The following is an 18,470-nucleotide window of genomic DNA, read 5'->3' as shown; positions in this document are numbered from 1 at the left end:
TACGGTGCAGTCTTCACAAAGAATTATATTTGATTTCATGTCTGTGTATTAGGAGGAGCTTGGAGGGAGAGAAGGGGGGCAGGGGAAGAAACAAGGGTGCCAGGATGGAAGGACTCACTGTGCAAGCAGTGAGCTCCAACCTCTGGCAAGAGCAATGGGCTCCTCTTTCAGCTGCCTGAAGTGAGAGGGCGGGTGATAAGATGCTCCCACCTACCACTGGCTTTGGGCCCTGTCCATCATCAGCTCTGTCCATGCCCACAATTGCCATGTGGTGTCCAAAAGACTATCACTGAGGGAATAGTGTTTCCTCATCCCTGCAATCGTTGGATTGTGGCCTTTCTGTGTTTCTCTCACTAGATCCAGTTACAGATAGGTAGCCGTGTTGGTCTGCCATAGTCAAAACAAAAAAATTCCTTCCAGTAGCACCTTAAAGACCAACTAAGTCAGTTCTTGGTATGAGCTTTCGTGTGCATGCACACTGTGTATCTGAAGAAGTGTGCATGCACACGAAAGCTCATACCAAGAACTGACTTAGTTGGTCTTTAAGGTGCTACTGGAAGGAATTTTTTTGTTTTCTCTCACTAGAGAAAGCAAATTGTCCCTTTGTGGCTGTGAACTGCTTTCAGACACATTTACTGCTCCAGGTTATGGATGTCAGCTCCCTTGTTAACCTGGCCTGCCCTCCTGCAGGTCTTGGGTGGCCGCTTGCTCATCTAAAAAGGGGGAACAAAAAAGGGCACAGATTTACATAACACTTTATTCTGCTTGTTTATATGTGTAGATACTATTGGGAAATAATTCTTATGACTAAAATAGGAATACATCTCACTATACTGGAGGAAATGCTTGCCAGGTGAACTATGTGGCTGCCCTGCCTGTTGGGCAGATGCCAGCCATCAATGGGCAGCTTCCCAACCCCTCTGCTTCCCTCTTGCTGTTCTGTCCTGTTTATAAACTGCACAGCCCTTCAAATAGAAGGCACCTTCAAAAAGAGGGCTGTTCTGTGTAAAGTCAGACAGGACACCAAGATGCACCTTACCCTAGGCCCTTTATGTGGCTCCAGTAGCCTGGGGGATGTGCCTTGTTTCTTCTTGCACCAATATCATTCTTTTTCTCAGTTGGAGGCAAGGGCATAACCGGGGGGGGGGGGAGAGAGTAACCGGGATCAAGTAAAACAATAGAAACACTTAACTAACTGACCAATCATGTCGGTTCTGCCGCCCCCTGAGAAAAGTCGTGCTCCCCCTAACCAAGTCCTGCCCCCCCCCCAGGCTGCAAACATGGTTGGAGGGTATTTTTTGTAGGTGTTACAATGCCACTGGGTGTGAATGGGCCCCCATTGCTCCCCTCTTAAAAATGGTCCTCATGCTGTGAATACACATCTCGTTGGGAATCATTCTTTTTAGTCAGTGCTTCCTCTCACAAATAATAATAATAATATAATAATAATTTATTACTCCTACTTATGAAAGTTCAGTCCATTATAGGGGACTAGTCATAGCTTTCTATGTGGCATTGCTAGGTGCCTCCATGTAATGTTTCCAGTACAACGGTTGGTTAAATAAACTATCAATCAATCTCTGGCCATAACAGAAGTCTGCTGATACCTAACCTCCCTACGCTTAGTGCTCTTGGTGTTCTATTATATAAATGTATGTATTTAATTGAGAGGAAAAGTGGTAGTTTGGTTATGTAACCCTTTTAAGGTCATTATGAAGACAGGAGAAATTGACGTTGTTTGCATTTTCATTTTCCACTGACTCAAGAGTTTCTGCGTTTGCAAAATCACATAGCAATGGTAACGAAACTAATTGAGCCTGGGCCACTTAAGCAGATGGCTTTTGTGTGCCACAGCATCAGAACAAGTGCCATGTGATATGCCCAAGAGCCTGCAGGGATTAGTGCTATGTTTTGCAAGTAACAAGAACATAATATATCTACCTCATCTTTCCCCTCTATTTAGCTTGCAAGAAAGAGTCATGTGTGTGAAATAGTCCTAAAATCTAGCAAAATCATTATTAGGCAAGGAATGGGTTGGCTTTAATCGGTAACATAAGTGCAATCACACCACACAATTCTGCTGCATCAGGATCATTCATTTCAGTGTAGTTGCACTGGAAGACCTTTTAGCACTGATGCTTTATGGGAGGGGTGAGGAACCTCCGGTCTGTGGGCTTAATTGGACCCACCAAATCTCCCATGAGGCTGCTTTGGCAAAGCCACACCCACCTGTCCTACACCTGATGTCTTATATGGCAGGCAGGTAAAAACATGTTTGGACCAAAGGGAGAGTTGCAGGCCCTGCTAATCAGGTGCAGGGGTGCCAACTTCAATAAAATATTGGGGGCAACCTAATCTATCCCATGATGGGATACACACCACAATCTATCCCATGATGGCACACACACACCATTTGAACGGCAATGCCCATCAACCTGGGCCCCCCTCAAATATTGTATTGTAAAGTATGAAAATAAAAGTGTGGAAACAATTCAAACAGCACATGAGTACCATATTTTTAAAAATAAGAAGGCTGTATGTAAACCATGAAAGTATATGACCCCATTAGGAATAATTAGAGCCAAAATAGGAGCCTTGATGCCTGGGTGTTTTTTTTAGTCTATGCATAAACCCAAGTATGACTGTGTTTAATAATGATGATGATGATGATGATGATGATGATGATGATGATAGAATTTATATACTGCCCTATACCCGGAGGTCTCAGGGCAGTTTACAGAACAAAATTAGAATATAAAACCACAAAATATATAATCGAAATGAAAACAACAACTCATCACCCCCCCAAAAAACCCCCTACATTTTAAAAGGGCATAGGATGAATCCCAGTTGCTAGAAGCCACATGTTACTCATGTAACAGAAATAATTCACATTTGTCATTGGAAACCAGGTTCACTACTTTTAATAGCACCTCAAGGTAGAAGTAGCACACTTACCCTTTGTAAACGGCATGATCTAGAATCAATCTAGATTGAAAGCAGCTCATTGACAACAAGCATGGACACTTCTGGAGTGACAAAAATGACATTTTCGGCTACAAATCAGTTAGTGTGTGCACAGTTGATATTAAAGGGCATTTTCACATTATAGTTTTCTCAGTTAGTTTGAATGTAAAATTTTGATTGGGTAGAATGTACATTTGGTTTTAAAATGGCTCTCCTCTGCTTTGTGACACGTATTAACCATAGCCACACATGCACACAAATTGCATGAGAATGGCTTGGGGCTGTTTTTAATGGCTTATGTGAAAATGTGTTTAGGATTGGGCAATTTATTCCATTGACTTCAGTGAGACTGACAATTTAATCCTAAGCAGACCTTCTTGGATATAACTTCCCTTGAAATCAATGGTTTCCCAAGTACTTGTGCTCAGAATTGGGGCTTAGCTGCCCTGTAGACAGAACTGTAAGTTAATTTATCAAAGATAGAATTGCTAATGTTTTCCCCATGAAGGATACAAAAATGCTTTTAGTTCAGTGAAGAAAAAGAAAGGTATTGGCATACAAGCCTCACCTTCAAAATCTTCCAGAGATGGCCAATTCAGAAAGCTTATATCCCATAGTTTTTAACTTGAATAAAAGAATCCTTTACATGCCTACTCTGAAGTAAAGCCCTGGGTGTGTATAGGATTGCAGCCTATGACTTTGTTGTATGATATCTGTACTATACATATTTACTAAGAAGCCGAAATGAATTTTTAAACTCTTGTGGAATTTAAATCTGATGCACAACAAATTCAAAATATATACATGGATACTGAGATATTATGGCTTGAAAAATACCTTTTTACGTATATGGGAAGTTTTCATTCAGAGGTGCTGGAAATAGGTAGGAACACAGCAGGAAAAGAAATGAAAGCAATGGTAAATTCTCAGCACACAATTTTCAGTATATTTTCAGTGCAATATCTGGTATAGAAAAAAATAACATGGTTTGCTTGTGAAAATTTCTGGTTTTGTGCGAATCTGAAGAATTGAAAGGGTGGGGGAGGAATATAGTTCTGAAGTGCACCAAAATGGTTATCAGAATGGCTGGAAGAGAAATCAAAGCACTTAAGCATTAGCAGGTATGCAAGAGGGAGTAGTAGAAAGTGACGATTGATCCACCCAAAAACACATAAACAAATCATCTGCAACCCTAAGTGGAGTGGTTTGGAGTATGATTTCCCCCACATTTATTGGATTATTTCTTTATCAGGTAAACCCAAATTCACACGGGGAAAGCATTGAGACTGGTGTTGTCGGAGGGTAATGTCAGGTGGGCTATGCAACTTGAATGGAAATGCAGACTGTTGCAAACACACAGGCAACTCAGATGTGGACGAGCTCATAGTTTCAAAGGAGGTAGAGCTTGGGAAAGGACCTGCTTTGCGTGCAGAAGGTCCCAGGTTCAATGCTTGACATCTCCAGGAACCAGGGAGCATGTGATGGTACAGACAGCAATGGCCAGTCAGAGCAGAGAGATGGGCTAATCCTATGGCATGATATGAAGCAGCTTCCTGTGTCCCAGGCTTCTGTGAGAACTAGTTCCCTTCTAGTTTCTATTCTGCAGTACCTCCTCAATTTTACCAATCCCCTTAATTTTTACTTTCTTATTTACTTAGTAGCTAAGGCGTAAAGTCTAACCATGTCTACTCAGATGCAAGTCCCACTGAATTCAATGGGGCTTATTTCCAGGTAGGCAGAGTTAGCCTTATTTAGTTACCAATAACATCTCTCTGGATAGCTCACAAAAATAATGAGTTGTGTTACACAATAGAAATAAATACTCAGCTGTGAAAGCAGCCTTGTGACTGTGCCTATCTTTTGGGCTGTTTGCAGGATTGCCAGCAAATACACAACACCCACAGTGAATCAAATTGATTTTGTAGCTTTGGATCAGGATCAAAAAAATGATGAAAATAGGCACCCAATGAATTCATTGAATCTTGGTGCAGTTGTGACAATTGATATTGCTTCATGCACAATTATTTTTAATTAAACTTTCATTAGAGCCACAGCAAACAATCATTAGTGCCTGTTGCATTGGTTAGGTTAAAGGCTATGTATTTAATGAATATTTTCCCTGCCTTTCCCAGAAAACTCCCTTAATCCCTTTCTAACAAAGCTGAAAAAAGCCCAGTCACATATTGTAGCCTTTCCCAACTTGGTGTTCTCCAGGTGCTGTTGGACAACCACTCCTAACATCCTTGTCCATCAGAAATGCTGGCTGGGGCTGATGGGAGTCATTGTCCAACATCTGGAGATCAACAGTTTTGGGAAGTTATATTGTACGTGGCCTCCTGCGTGTTGCACAACATCCCTCAGTTCTGCAATCCCAGGTGAACAATTAGAAACAAACAAAATTAGCAGCATCTAGTGATTCACCATCTATAGTGGTAGGCTGTCTTTGGCTTGGTAGGTTACACGTTTTGCAGGCCTGGTATATAATTGGCAAGATGGTTTAAAGTGAAATTGCCCCCTGGTCATCTGTTGCAGTGACCACGTAAAGTTAATGGGTCAAATAATTTGTACAAATATGATCAGAAGAAACTAGTGTAGCTGAAGAATTTTATTTTATTTTGCAGGGTTGGGGAGAATATCAGGCACTATGCCATCAGTGCTTAGTGGGCCAATTTCTTGCTATTACCACCCATTAGCTTGCCCAATTCCACTGGGCTATATCAGCTCTAGTTGTGCAGCAATAAATACTGCTAGCACATTTGCAAAGCTAAGCAGAAGCCAGTATGGTTTCAAACTGGCTGGAGGACCGTGTGTTGAGATGGGAGCAGATGACCCCCAATGTCCCTTCCTACTCTGATGATTAATGCACCATGGTCCAGGAAAGTTGTAGGCCAGTGGATGCTGTTGCCTCTTTTCCTTGTTATTCTCAGTGTGTGCACAGTTGGCAAGGACAAGTGACCAGACAGGAACAGCAAGGAGGGAACTCTGGGAGCCAGTAGGGAGTGCCCTGCTGATGTGCATTAATACCCAATATAGGCTGATTCCTGAAGCCAGCACTGACCTAAACCTTTTCTGACTTACTGGATGCTATGGTCAGCTGGTGAGGCCCTGTTCGTGGTCAGCAAGGGCTGCCTGCTTGGCATTGACTTGTGACAGTGCCTTTTCAGCAGAAGTTCCCTGTTTGTGGAATGCCCTCCCTGGTCAGATGTGTCCTGTCTCCATCATTATTGCCAATCAGGTGGCATTTGAAAAATTCCTGTTTTCCCAGGTATTTGATGGCTGAAGGACACTGTTCCTGGCAACCCTGGGATCACTGGGGAGAGAATGTTTTTAACTGTTCTAAAAATGTTTCTAACTGTAACATTTTAGAATTAATGTTGTTAATTGTGATGATGTATTTGCTGCCCTGTGCTCCTTTGGGAGCGAGGAAGGGCAAGATACAAATTCAATAAATCAATGCATTGGAGTCCTAAGAACAAGAAATCCCCAAACACATTTTATGATAGAGTCATGGTCCACCCCCCACTTCCAGATAGCTTTTCTGTTTTTCCTTTGGGTGTCCATGCTCAGGAAGACTTGGGCTGTGGAGGACCCTTTTCAGCCACCCAGTGTGCCTAACCTCTAGAGATTTCTAAGCACTTTGGAAACAGCAGTTAAGCCTCCCAAGACCTTGGTCAGGTTAGAGAATTATCACTGTGTTTATAGACAGATAATCTAAAGTACAAAAAAGGCTTATGTCCTGAAACTTGCCCTCCAGGGTCAAGGACCAAGCCAGTGGCAGAAGTACATACACAACCCTTCTTCTGGTGTAATCCTACAGCTAGAATCTCTCTTACATCTGTGCATGTGCAGTGCTATAATTAGAATGGCAGCTGCTTAAAGATTTACCTCTGTCTCCGCTCCAAAGCAGTTCAGGTTTTTGTTTGCTGTGCACAAGCTTCCTGATCACTGAAAGGCGAAGGTGGGCTCATTCCCACCCAGCCTCCACTCTGTAATCAACATCTTTCTCCACTTGCTTGTGTTTGTAGATGTACACAGCAGAGGATGGATGGTAGCTGGGGTAATCAGAATGTAATCCAATGAGCAGCCAAGATCCCCAAAGAGACACGCTTGCCTTTTGCTCTGAACTATATTTGTATTTCCTAGCGAGTTGGAGACTGAGGTCAGAGTGAACTGCAGTCCCTTTCCGTATGCACTGGGAAGCCAGCAAACAGATCGGTTTTGTATGCCCCTTCTCGTTTGCCTTTGTTTCCTCACAAACATTTGAAGGAGGGGCTGCAGTTCAGTAGAAGAGCACAGGCTGTGCATGCAGAAAGTCCCAGCTTGAAGAAAAGTCTGAGGTCACAGGTGATGCGAAAGTCCTCTACTGAGTAGAACAACCGTCTCCACCTTGATGGATTCCAGTGGTTGCTGTACTACAACTCCCAACATCCCATGGCCATTGCCCTTGCTGGCTGGGGCAGATGGGATTTGGAATGCAAAGAAGGCTACAGGCTGTGGAAAGCTGGAGTAAACAATGCTGGGCCGGATTGATAAACAGTCAAATGTGGCATTAGGCAGATTCCTCTGATTCTTAAAGAGAAAATTTAGTGTAATTCGGCAGCAATTCAAAGAGCCCTCCCATTCAATTTTTCCATGATCTGAAGAAGGATATGAGCACAAATGTGGTGCCATCTGCTTTGCTTCACAGTCTTGACACTGAGGCTTAAAATGAGATGAAAACAGAGCTTGCATGAACTAAACTGGAGAGCACAGCAACCTGGAATTGTTTCAAGACCCCTTGAGGTTTTCAGCTGGATTTCCTCTCAGTAAATGAGAGAGGTCATTAGGTTATGTTTCTCTATAGTGCAAGCACAGAAATGGTCTGTTGCCTCTGTTATACTCTGATAATTTTGTTTTCCTAGTGAGTTTACCATCGATCTGACATCACATTACATTTTATCCCCATTATAAAATGAGGCCTAATGCAACTGTTTTTCATTAGCGTCTCAAACAAGCTGCACAGGAACTTTCTCTGGTCTGGTTCATACAGGGGTTAGGAGGTGCAGGGCCTTTCTTAGTTATTACCTCTGTTTCCATTGCAGAAGTGCAGTCTTCACCCCCTTTCCCAGCACCCCATCCATTCTCCCAAGGGCCAAGAACTAATTCTATCATGCTTGCATACTCCCGAGTCTCTCAAGAGGAGACTCTTCAGTCACAATAAATTATATTTGCTGATTTTGTGACATGAACTGTTACCCATTAGGGAATTAACTGACACCAATAAATTCATTCCACTTAGCAGCCTCACACCATGTTGGAATTGGAGTTCTAGAGGTGAAAGGCATAAATTTGCCAGGTGGGTAGGCAAGGCTCCTTCCTCCTAGGATCATTTGCTGCACTTCTCCTACGTAGGCTGCCTGGGTCAGGACAGCCCAATGTTAATTTTGCATAGACTACTATCCTATTATACTTTTAAAAATGCCTCACATATGATAGAAACTTTTTCTGCAGTCCAATGCACCATTGCCTGTAGTCTCATAAGTATATAAGACGAGACATCTTTCTACAGTCTATAAGTACCACTGCCTGTTAAATTGCAGCCGATCCTTCACAAAATAATAAAAATACATTGGATCTAGAGAAATGCATGTGGGTGGAACATGACTTTTGGCCACCCCCAATCTATCCTCCAGAGGGATTCCAAAGTTTAGGAGACCCAACTGAATGGGGTGGGATTATGGAAGATACCTCTGCCAGTTTAGGTGGCTCACCCCTTCTCCCACAGCTAGTGGTAAATTCTGAAGTAAAATGACATTGGCAGTCCCACCCACCATTGAACCCAGTGTGTTTTAACTAAATGCAATTTTGGCTTTGGGGCCCAACCCCCAAAACATAGCCCCCATGTAAGGTAAGTTGTGGGCTTACTGTGCTTAATTTTGCTGTGCAAATTTGTTCCATGTTCAGTTCCAGATACAGTGGTACTTCAGGTTACAGACTCTTCAGGTTTCAGACGCTTCAGGTTACAGACTCCGCTAACCCAGAAATAGTACCTCAGGTAAAGAATTTTGCTTCAGGATGAGAACATATATCGTGCTCCAGCAGTGCAGCAGCAGCGGGAGGCCCCATTAGCTAAAGTGGTACCTCAGGTTAAGAACAGTTTCACGTTAAGAATGGACCTCCAGAACAAATTAAGTTCTTTTGGTTTCTTTTTTAGTTTCTTTTGTAGTCCTTTTGGGAAGCATTTGTTCTTACACACACACGCGCGCGCACACACACACACACACACACACACACCAAAGAGCAGAGTAAAGATATGTAGGGGAAATGAAAACTGGGCTAAAGTGGAAACCTGACTATTGTTTTTAATGGAGTTGTTTGTAGTGATGTAGTGAATAACTGTGTTCTAGCCTGATTCACTTTATAAAAATCTGTCCTGACACCCATGGAGAAACACGATCACCTCTTCAGCCATCTGACCCAATACTTTTGAGGTTTAATCATCTGATCAAAAGGCCTGATGAAACCGCCATTTGTTCGAGTGACTGAAAGTCTGTCATTGTCCCAAATTACCAGTTTGACAGAATGATTAACAGATTATGGGACATGTCACATCCTATTAATGTTGCCCTTGACGATGCAGGGGAATAAAGGAAAGGTTAAATAGGGCGAGTTCATAGAAAAGTTTGGTCTCCAGACACGCCCCCTTTAAATCTTCACTGAGTGACTACCACCATTGAACTCCTGTGCAGACTGATTCCCCCCCCCCTTTTCCTTTTTAGTTCCTTGTGTGAAGAAAGCCTTGAATAGCCAGACAGATTAACAGCAGTTATTGGGGTCTGCTGTGGTGGGTTCACATCTCATATAGCTGATCCGTGCCATGTGACTACAACCACAAAATGAGATCAGTCTCTCATATCAGCTCTCCAGTTATTACGGGAAACTCAGTGCCTGGATAGGCTACCCTAAGCTAAAAAAACAAAACAAAATAAAATTAACTGAACACAAAGCAAGCACTGAAGAGAGGAGTAAGGCAAAATATTTTCATCTGACTCCCAACCATTTTTATGTTTCAAATGCATTTTGAGCCCGAGTTAAACTGTGGCCAAGATAAGCTCCGGCTTATTCACAGAAGGAAGATTCAGAAATGATTATCTCAAGATTTAGAAATGGTTATAATTAGCATCCCAGCTCATTATTTTATTAATTGTGAGCTATTTAGCAGTTTTAAGAGTTATTTAAAACACTGACAGATAGGTAGCCGTGTTGGTCTGCCATAGTCAAAACAAAATAAAAAAATTCCTTCCAGTAGCACCTTAAAGACCAACTAAGTTAGTTCTTGGTATGAGCTTTCGTGTGCATGCACACTTCAGTGTATCTGAAGAAGTGTGCATGCACACGAAAGCTCATACCAAGAACTAACTTAGCTGGTCTTTAAGGTGCTACTGGAAGGAATTGTTAAAACACTGAGTAATTCAAATAAAAATTTTAAACCCTCAAAATAACAACTCCAGAATGACAGTTCTGAGAGAAGCCATTTCTCAATATGGGTTCTGTCAAATAAAAAGTCATGCCTATATAATGAATTTCTGGATATTCCAGTGACCCTCTCTCCCTGACTATCTTGGACCATTCACAGATCTCTAATACAGAGACTGGCATGCACACTTCGCCTTTTAAGTGCATTTGAAACACATTCTTTCCCTCAAAGAATTCTGGGTACTGTGGCTTGTTAAGGTTGCTGGAATTGTAACTCTGTGAGGGGTAAACTAGAGTGCCCAGAATTATTTTGAGGGGGGAGGGAAATTTGCTTCAAATGTGCTTTAAGGGTACAGTGTGTACACAGCCTTAGAATGCCAACCAGGCTACTACTGTTTATATTGTCACTTACCTCAGAAATAAAGAGAGGTGAGTTAAGGGTCCCTGATGCTGTGACAGGGGGGTTGACTTTAAATTCACTTTGGCCCCCAACTTCACCTCCTGAAAGTGTGGACAAATCAGAAATTGAAATGGGTTCAAAGTTGTATTCCAGGATAAATTATTGTAGATACTTTTTGTACCTGAAGCACCTGAAACGAAAAGCCAACAGGATACCAGTCTCTCCTCTGAAGCACATTTGCTTTTAAATTACATATGTCATAGGCAGGGAAATGGCACTTCTGCTACCTGAAGCATTCACTTCACATTACTTCGTGGCAGGGCCGGACCTGGCTAGCTATAACTCTAGACACAGGTGTGCCACGTAAACGAAGTCGGAGAGAGAAGAAATATAATGCAATGCACACTTTCTTCCCTCTTGGTGCTTCAGCACAAATTGTTTCTTCATGACTCTCAAGAGATAGGCAAGCTTAGCAGTAGTTATGCTAGCTAAGCAAAAGCATTGGTAAGTCAATGAATAAAATAAATAATTGTCATAGTGGATGATTATCTTGGCAGCTACTGTCAATCACAATGTGCATCAAGCTTTCCACTGCCTCTTCCTCTGACTGAAAACCAATGAAGCTATTGTATAAATCTTGTCCATCACAGATAGCTTGAAAACTGTCGACTTCTCTGCTTCCTCACACATTCTACCAGTCCTTCGAGGTGTTTTATGCTAAGTAAAACATTTGAAAAGTTTCTGAATAGGACATCAGTGCACATACCAAAACAGCTGAAGAGGCACAAAAATAATGTCATCTCTCCTGGGACTTAGGTTTTATTGATCTATTGAATGGTTTTATGTTTCAGATTTATACCACATGCTTTATTTTACTTGTCTTGGTGACAAATTCGGCAGATTGTTCGGGTCAGCAGCATTTGAACTCAGAACATTTGATCTGTACACCAGCACTTCTGTTAGTGAGCTACTCCTGGTTGCAAAATGAAATGGAAAGAAGCAGTATTTCCCCCAGGCTCATGTGGTTTTCCCAATGACAGTCAGCTGGTCCTTCCTGTCGTGTCCTGTGATGTTCTGCAAAAGGCATTGAACTTCCCTTGGTAGCAGCTCTTTCACCTTTCCTATCTAGCTTCTATTCTTCTTCCTCCATTTGACCTCTCTCTTCCTGCATCTTTCAAACATTGGCCTCAGCTAGTGAAGAGCTTACTAAGGATGAGGGCTGAACTAAATGGTCTCCAAGTTTGTCTTTTGTCTTGAAAGTATTAATGGCAGGGGCTAGTCCCAACCACATGCTCCTTAATATTATGTTTTCCCATGTTCACTGACACATGTTCTGTGTTCTGTTGTCATTCAGGTAATGAGGCCTATTTAGAGCAATGGCAATGGTTCCTATATGAGTCACTAACATTAATACGTGGTGTTTTGATTCTATAGCAACTCTCTTCTGATGCTATCTGACAGTGCTGGCCATCTGCCTAATAGTATTCAGCCCAGTTCCACTTTCTCTGTTTTAGTAACCATTTTCTAACACAGGGTTAAAGAACATGGTGCCCGCAGGTGGAAGTGCAACTCCTATGGCACCCACAAAAGTTCTCAATATACATACCCTCAAAAATCTACAATGGACAAGAGACCACTCTTCCTCTTCAGTTCCTGTTTCTACTAGCTCCATCTCTCCTACACCAAAATGTGCTCCCTCAGACATGCCCACATGTTATTGGATGCCAGGATTCGACATCCACCTTCCCTCCTACTCTGAAAAGAGGAGAGAGGTAAAGAGCTTATATTGTGAATGACTGTGGTGGCAGCTGATGACCTACCTTCCTAGCCTTCCTCACCTTGCTATGGGGTTATGCGGGTTCTGTGGACGCAATCCCGATTGCTACAGGCCATTTGACAGATATGAATTCTTGGCCAAATAATGTTTGGGGTTACAGTTTTGCATTTGGGGAACCTGATATGCATTAAAGGCCATCCCATGGCATTCCCATACACTGTATTTTGTCATAGGCTGACAACATTACTGTTGGGGCCTATGCATGATAAAAGGCAGGGGTGCTATCTGCATGTAATAAAAATGTGTATCTGTCCACTTTTACTAAATGATCAGTCACTATTACTTGACAACAGAGGTGGGGCTAATAAAATATTCTGAGGTGATATATCAGATAACATACTCCCTGACAGAAAATTAGCTTGGCATGTAAAACCAGCTACCATATTCACACAAATCTAATGGGCCATTGAATCTAATGCGCACCTCAATTTTGAAAACCTTGAAACCAAAAAAGCATTTGCTGGCAAATGTAAATGCGCCATCAAATCTAATGCACACCCTAATTTTCGCAACATAATTTGGCCAAACAAGGTGCGCATTACATTCGGGTAAATACGGTATTTACATTACTCAGCAACCCAACTTGGACTTTGTAATGTCTGTGGTAGGATTAGTACACTCTTATCACATATAACATCAGTCCTGAGTACACTTATAATTCATATTTGCCCTTGATAACACTGAAAACAATTGCTCATTAACTTCCCAAGGGCCTTCCCAGAATTCTGTGGTGCAAGATCCTAGGTAGGGTGTGAATTATTTTAATCAGGTAGAAGATGCAATTTGTCCTTTCTGATTCCCCACCCCCACCCCGCCCAATGTGGTTTGAAAGGCTGTGAAGTGTCTGCAGTATTGGCTGTAAATAAATGGCACAGGTTAGTATGCGGTGGACCAGCAACAGAATTTTGAATCTTTTACAGGGGACACTGGAGGCATCACTAATATTAGCTAGCAAGTTCTATGCCAGAGAGCAAGTAACCTGGTCAAAATCTCATTCTAACAACCATCTGAACCACACTGAAGTCTGATACATGGCTTCAGGGACTTGTGTGTTCCAGGCCTTGCCTCCTTACAGAGTCAGATCGCCACATAAGAAATAGTGTTATTTTTCTGTAGTGTGTACTCTTGCAGTGGTGGTATATTTCCTGATGCCTCTGGCACTGCCATAGCTTCAAGAAGTAATGTCCAGAGCTGAGGGATTTTATGTGGAAGAATCATTAATATCTGTCGTTGTTTAATGAGAGAGGGAGTCACTAACTTCTTCTGCAGTGATGGAAGGAGACCTGATAGTTATATCTCACATGCTTGATAAACAACAGGATGGAGCAAAACCGCCACCCCACACTCATCTCTTCTCAAACTCCACCCCACCTACCCACACCCACACCCACACCCACCCACAGTTATCCTTTTGCACCTTGATTCATAGTTTGGTGACATAACTCTGCATTATGCTTATGGGCTGTTGTGAAGAAAAGGGGCTGGAAATCTGTGCTGCATTCCCTGTTAAAGTACCTCTTGCTTTTGCCATACATGTTTTAGTATCATTCACAAATGGTTTTAAAGAGTCGTTCTTCTCATTTGGAGTCTTCTTACACCATTCTCAGGCTGTGCTGTGGTCATTTCTCTAGGGACTCATCTCTCATATGAACTCTTTACAAGGCTTTTAATAATCTTTCTGTCCAATTGCCAGCTCCTCTGTGCCCTCTGCAGACCACACTGAAGTGATAGGCGGTTTACTAGTGTGGTGCTCTGAAGATGGGAGCACACATAAATCTTGTCAAGGTTTAACCAAAGGATATTGAGACAGCTCAGATAGCTACTGCAAAGAAGCACAAGGCATGTTTCCTCATCTCTCTCTTTCAATGCATGCAACAAATACTTCGTATTCTTCCTATGCACATAGCTTAATGTTTCTGTTGTGAGCTACCAGTCATTGCTGACTTTACTGTTCAGCAGCTATGCTGTGTTTTACATGATGTGTCAATGACAGCAGGAATCCAGCTTCCTGCTAATTTGAGTGCTTCTTCCAAGCAAATCATACACTCCCCTCGCTTTCCCTGCAAATGGTACTTTAAATCCAGTTGGTGTCTGCAATCTTTTCCTTATGAATTTCTATTATTGACATTTTAAAATAGAAGTTCAACTCTCTCATGAAGAATGGGGTTCATCCACATTGAACTTTAATGCAGATTTGAAGCTGTGTGAGCCTCTAATTTCCCCCAGCAGCAACATTATGTCCTCCTTGTGTAAGTATCAGCAACCCCCTTCCCTTGCTAAATTTGGATTTTCCTGATCTGCAGATAAGCTGATAAGTAAAGAAGACCCAATATAAAATGGCTTGTTATCCAACTGTGGGCGTCCTGAAGCACATTGAGTGAGCAGGTTCTTTTACATGTGGTAACATTTTGTTGGGTGCCTCCTATTGCCACAGCTCTTATTTCATTTTGTTTTCATCAGCCCACAGGAAAGAATGTGACCTGCCTTTGACTGCCAGTTCTTCCTGAAGGCATGTCTCCATACTCAGAACTGCAGTTGCACAAAGCAGCTGTATTGAAAATAAAAATTGCCCTTGCAGGTACAGAAGGAAGGAAAGGAGAAAGGAAGAAACTTCAAATCCTTGTCTGGCTTGGAGTGACACACTTCTACTTTTAGTTTTTACTGCTCTTTTGTGAAAATCTGATTTCGCCCCCCCCACCCAAAAAAAATGTCTTCCTATGTACATAAAAATGCAAGTCTGTCATCATGTTGCAGTTTGCATGGCCGCCAGTAGGCAGCCACAGCAACGCCAGCATAATGACAGACTGGCAGACAGCTGAGCAAGCAGTCAGTGTCTGTGGCAGGTGGCCCAAGACAGCTGTTTAAAGGAGAGTGGGAGACATTCCAGAGAGTTTGGCAAACCATTCCCTGAAGTGCCTCCCCATCCACTTCTAAAGGCAGCTGGCGGGGCAGGGTTGGCAAACTGCCCTCTGAAGGACCTCACTCACATCATAAAACCGCACTGCAGCCACGTTTAAAGGAAGGCAGGAGGCCCTTGAGAGAGCAGTTTGCCACACTGCTTTTCCCTTAAAAGGGGTTGGAGCAAGCTGTGAGGGGAAGGGCTTGCAGCAGGTTGTGATGGGACAGGTGAAGAGGGGTGTAAAGGAAGGGGGTTGGCCAGGTGTGGGGCAAGGGGGTTGGCAAAGAAGCTAGTAGGCAGGTGGGTTGGCAGGCAGAGAAAGCAGGTGTGACAGCCTCTCGTATTTAGAACAATCATTTACAAATAAAAAGTTGTGTGCACAAAGGTAAACAAATGCCTGCATGCGTAGCCACCTTAGGTGCTTATGTCTGGTGGAAGGCACATGGAAACAGTGACCCACATACACATAGTGTGGACATAGCCCAGATATAGAATGTGATATTCTGATTGTTAACCATAGTCACATTTAGAGAGTGTATAAAACAACTTATTGAGACAACTGAACTGGTGGCCAGTTTGTTCCCAAACCCTGGTGCTGATGCATCTTGGGGCTGACAGTAACCTTTATAGCCCTCTGCAGTGGATGCCTACTTCTGTATGAGCCATCCTTCTACTAAGAAAGATCTTATCAGAGGCCCTCTAGCATATCCCAGTGTTCCCAGAACTACTCATTCAAACTTCCATTTGCCACACCTCTTTCTCCCAGGAAAACCCACTGTTTAGCCCTGAATCAGAACAAATGGCCATCAGGTTTTCTGCAGTGTGCTAATGTAGCACTAAATAGTTTTAGTTTTCAGGGAGGCAAAAGCAAAACTGCTCCAACCCATGTTTTGAAAGGGTGGGACAAGAAGAAAACTGCTTGGACTCGTGCTTTCTAGGCACTGAACCATTGGAAGTGTGGACGAGCCCTAAGTTTAGACTAGGGAGAGAGTCTTTACAGTGGCTGCCCCTAGGCTTTGGAGCATGCTTCTTCAGCAAACCTTTAATAGCTGAAACCTTATTTTGGGAAGGATTTTGAAATACGAATAGTTTTAAGCTCCTGCACCAATTTTTGGTGTATCCACTGCATTGGGTCTATTGCTGAAAGCTGCTTAATTGTTTTAGTGGCTGCCTGGTTTTCTGTGTGTTTTGCTGTTTAATTTGGTAGTTTCGCTTTTTAAAATGTATTGCTAATCACCTTGAGTTTTGCTTTATTTTAAAGGAAAGGTAGAGGTGAATGTTTCAGATCAGTGGTAGTTAACCCACAGCTCAAAAGGGGTTATTTGTGACCTCGCCAACCCCCATTTGTAATATGAGGTCTTGCTATTTGTTCACCAGCCCCAGCGATCTTGAGCTAGAGAACACAACAAGCAAAGCTTTGCACATGCCCGACTATGGATGGGTCCAAACCATGTTATATTCACTCCACATTTCCCAAACCCAGTGACTGAGAGACTCAGCAACAGGAAGGGAAGAGTTTATGGATAAAGAGCATAATGCTCATGTCTTTAAAAGGCTCTGCTATATTAAAGCTATATTCTTCAACCAAAAAAAGTAACTGTCTTTCATCAATTTAGCTTTATGAAGATTTAAATATATAGGCAATAGCAAACCAGCAGCAGCTTGTGTATTTTAGATTGTAAGCCTGAGGGCAGGGACTAACTTAACATCAATGTTTGTAAGATGCTCTCGGAGGCTTCTTTCAACTGCAGAGCAGGGTTAAAATCCTTCAAATAAATAAATACCACAATATTCAGGATATTGAGATTTAGAGATGGAGGGCCCCTGCAGCTTGGTGTTTTTGTGCCTGTTTTCTACAGCATGTCCTTGATGCAATAATAGTGCTTCAGTGGTGGGTTTATACTGCACTGTCCATACACAATCCTGCTTTATTAGATGTTCTGCAATACTTCCCCAGTGTTACGGCATTATTATCACCTGGTGGGATACTCTTGCACTGCTGCGCAACAAAAACGAGACAAGACTTCCAACGATTGTAATATGTAACATGAAAAGTTACAGAATTTCAGCAGGAAGCTGCAGGATATGCACCAGCATGGAGCTTTTGTAAGCACAATCAGCAATGAAAGCAAGATTGCATATAACTGCTTCAATGCCATTATGAGTACAAATAACTGTGAATGCATAATAAGAGGGCCTTAGGCTTAGATCCTAAGGTGAGTGGAAGGAAGGGACATCACAGAAAGGAAGTTTCCCAGTCCCTCTTTTGCACTACATCCACCTGCACCTCCTCAAAAAGCTTCCCAGAGAGCCCCCCTTCAAAATAACATGGTGCATCTACGCTGCTTACCAAGGGGGGGGGGTGTGAATGGCAGCAAGGAGCTCAGCATGGTGTGGGCACGGCAGCAGAACCAATCTGATGCTCCTGTTTCCCTGCCTCCCAAAAGCTCCCATTCTACTAAGTTTCCCCACCAGGAGTATGCCCCAAGCTACACAGTTGCTCCTTCAGAGGGAGTGCAGCCCCATCCACAACTTGCCTATTTCCCAAAGATGGGAGCCAGCCACTCAAAGGGCCTCTGTCTTCCCTGGATCCAAGCAATGGCCCTTATCCAGTCCACCACTGCATTCAGACACTGAACTGAACTTTCCCATGCCTTAAACAGTGCCATAGAGATGTAGGGAGGAGATGTGAGCCAATGCAGCCACAAACATTTTCACCATAATGTGTTGTTGGGCCTAAATTACTGACAGGCTTCTAAGGAGTTTATGGGGAGCTCTCTGAAGAGTTCACTGGCTAGCAAATTATAGTAAACAAAGGCTACACACACACACACACACAGAGAGAGAGAGAGAGAGAGAGAGAGAGAGAGAGAGAGAGCGCGCGCTTGGCCATGAAACACATTGCAGATACA

At 42.8% G+C, this 18,470-nt stretch overlaps 1 protein-coding gene across 1 annotated transcript in view; it reads left to right on the top strand.

Annotated features, from left to right (window-relative positions):
* Positions 1-9,766, top strand: part of LOC309340672 (uncharacterized protein) — a gene marked incomplete at its 3' end in the record, with an annotated part of 204,225 nt that extends 194,459 nt beyond the window's left edge. The window contains exon 3 of the mRNA XM_081859552.1: positions 9,726-9,766. Within this exon, the coding sequence (XP_081715678.1) occupies positions 9,726-9,766 (41 nt within the window). The remainder of the gene's footprint in view (positions 1-9,725) is intronic.
* Positions 9,767-18,470: the final 8,704 nt, after the last annotated feature.

This window comes from Podarcis erhardii, assembly GCF_964252035.2.
Source record: "Podarcis erhardii genome assembly, chromosome: 4".
Classification (NCBI taxonomy): domain Eukaryota; kingdom Metazoa; phylum Chordata; class Lepidosauria; order Squamata; family Lacertidae; genus Podarcis; species Podarcis erhardii.
The sequence above is the reverse complement of the archived record's forward strand: the minus strand, read 5'-3'. Positions and strand labels throughout refer to the sequence as shown.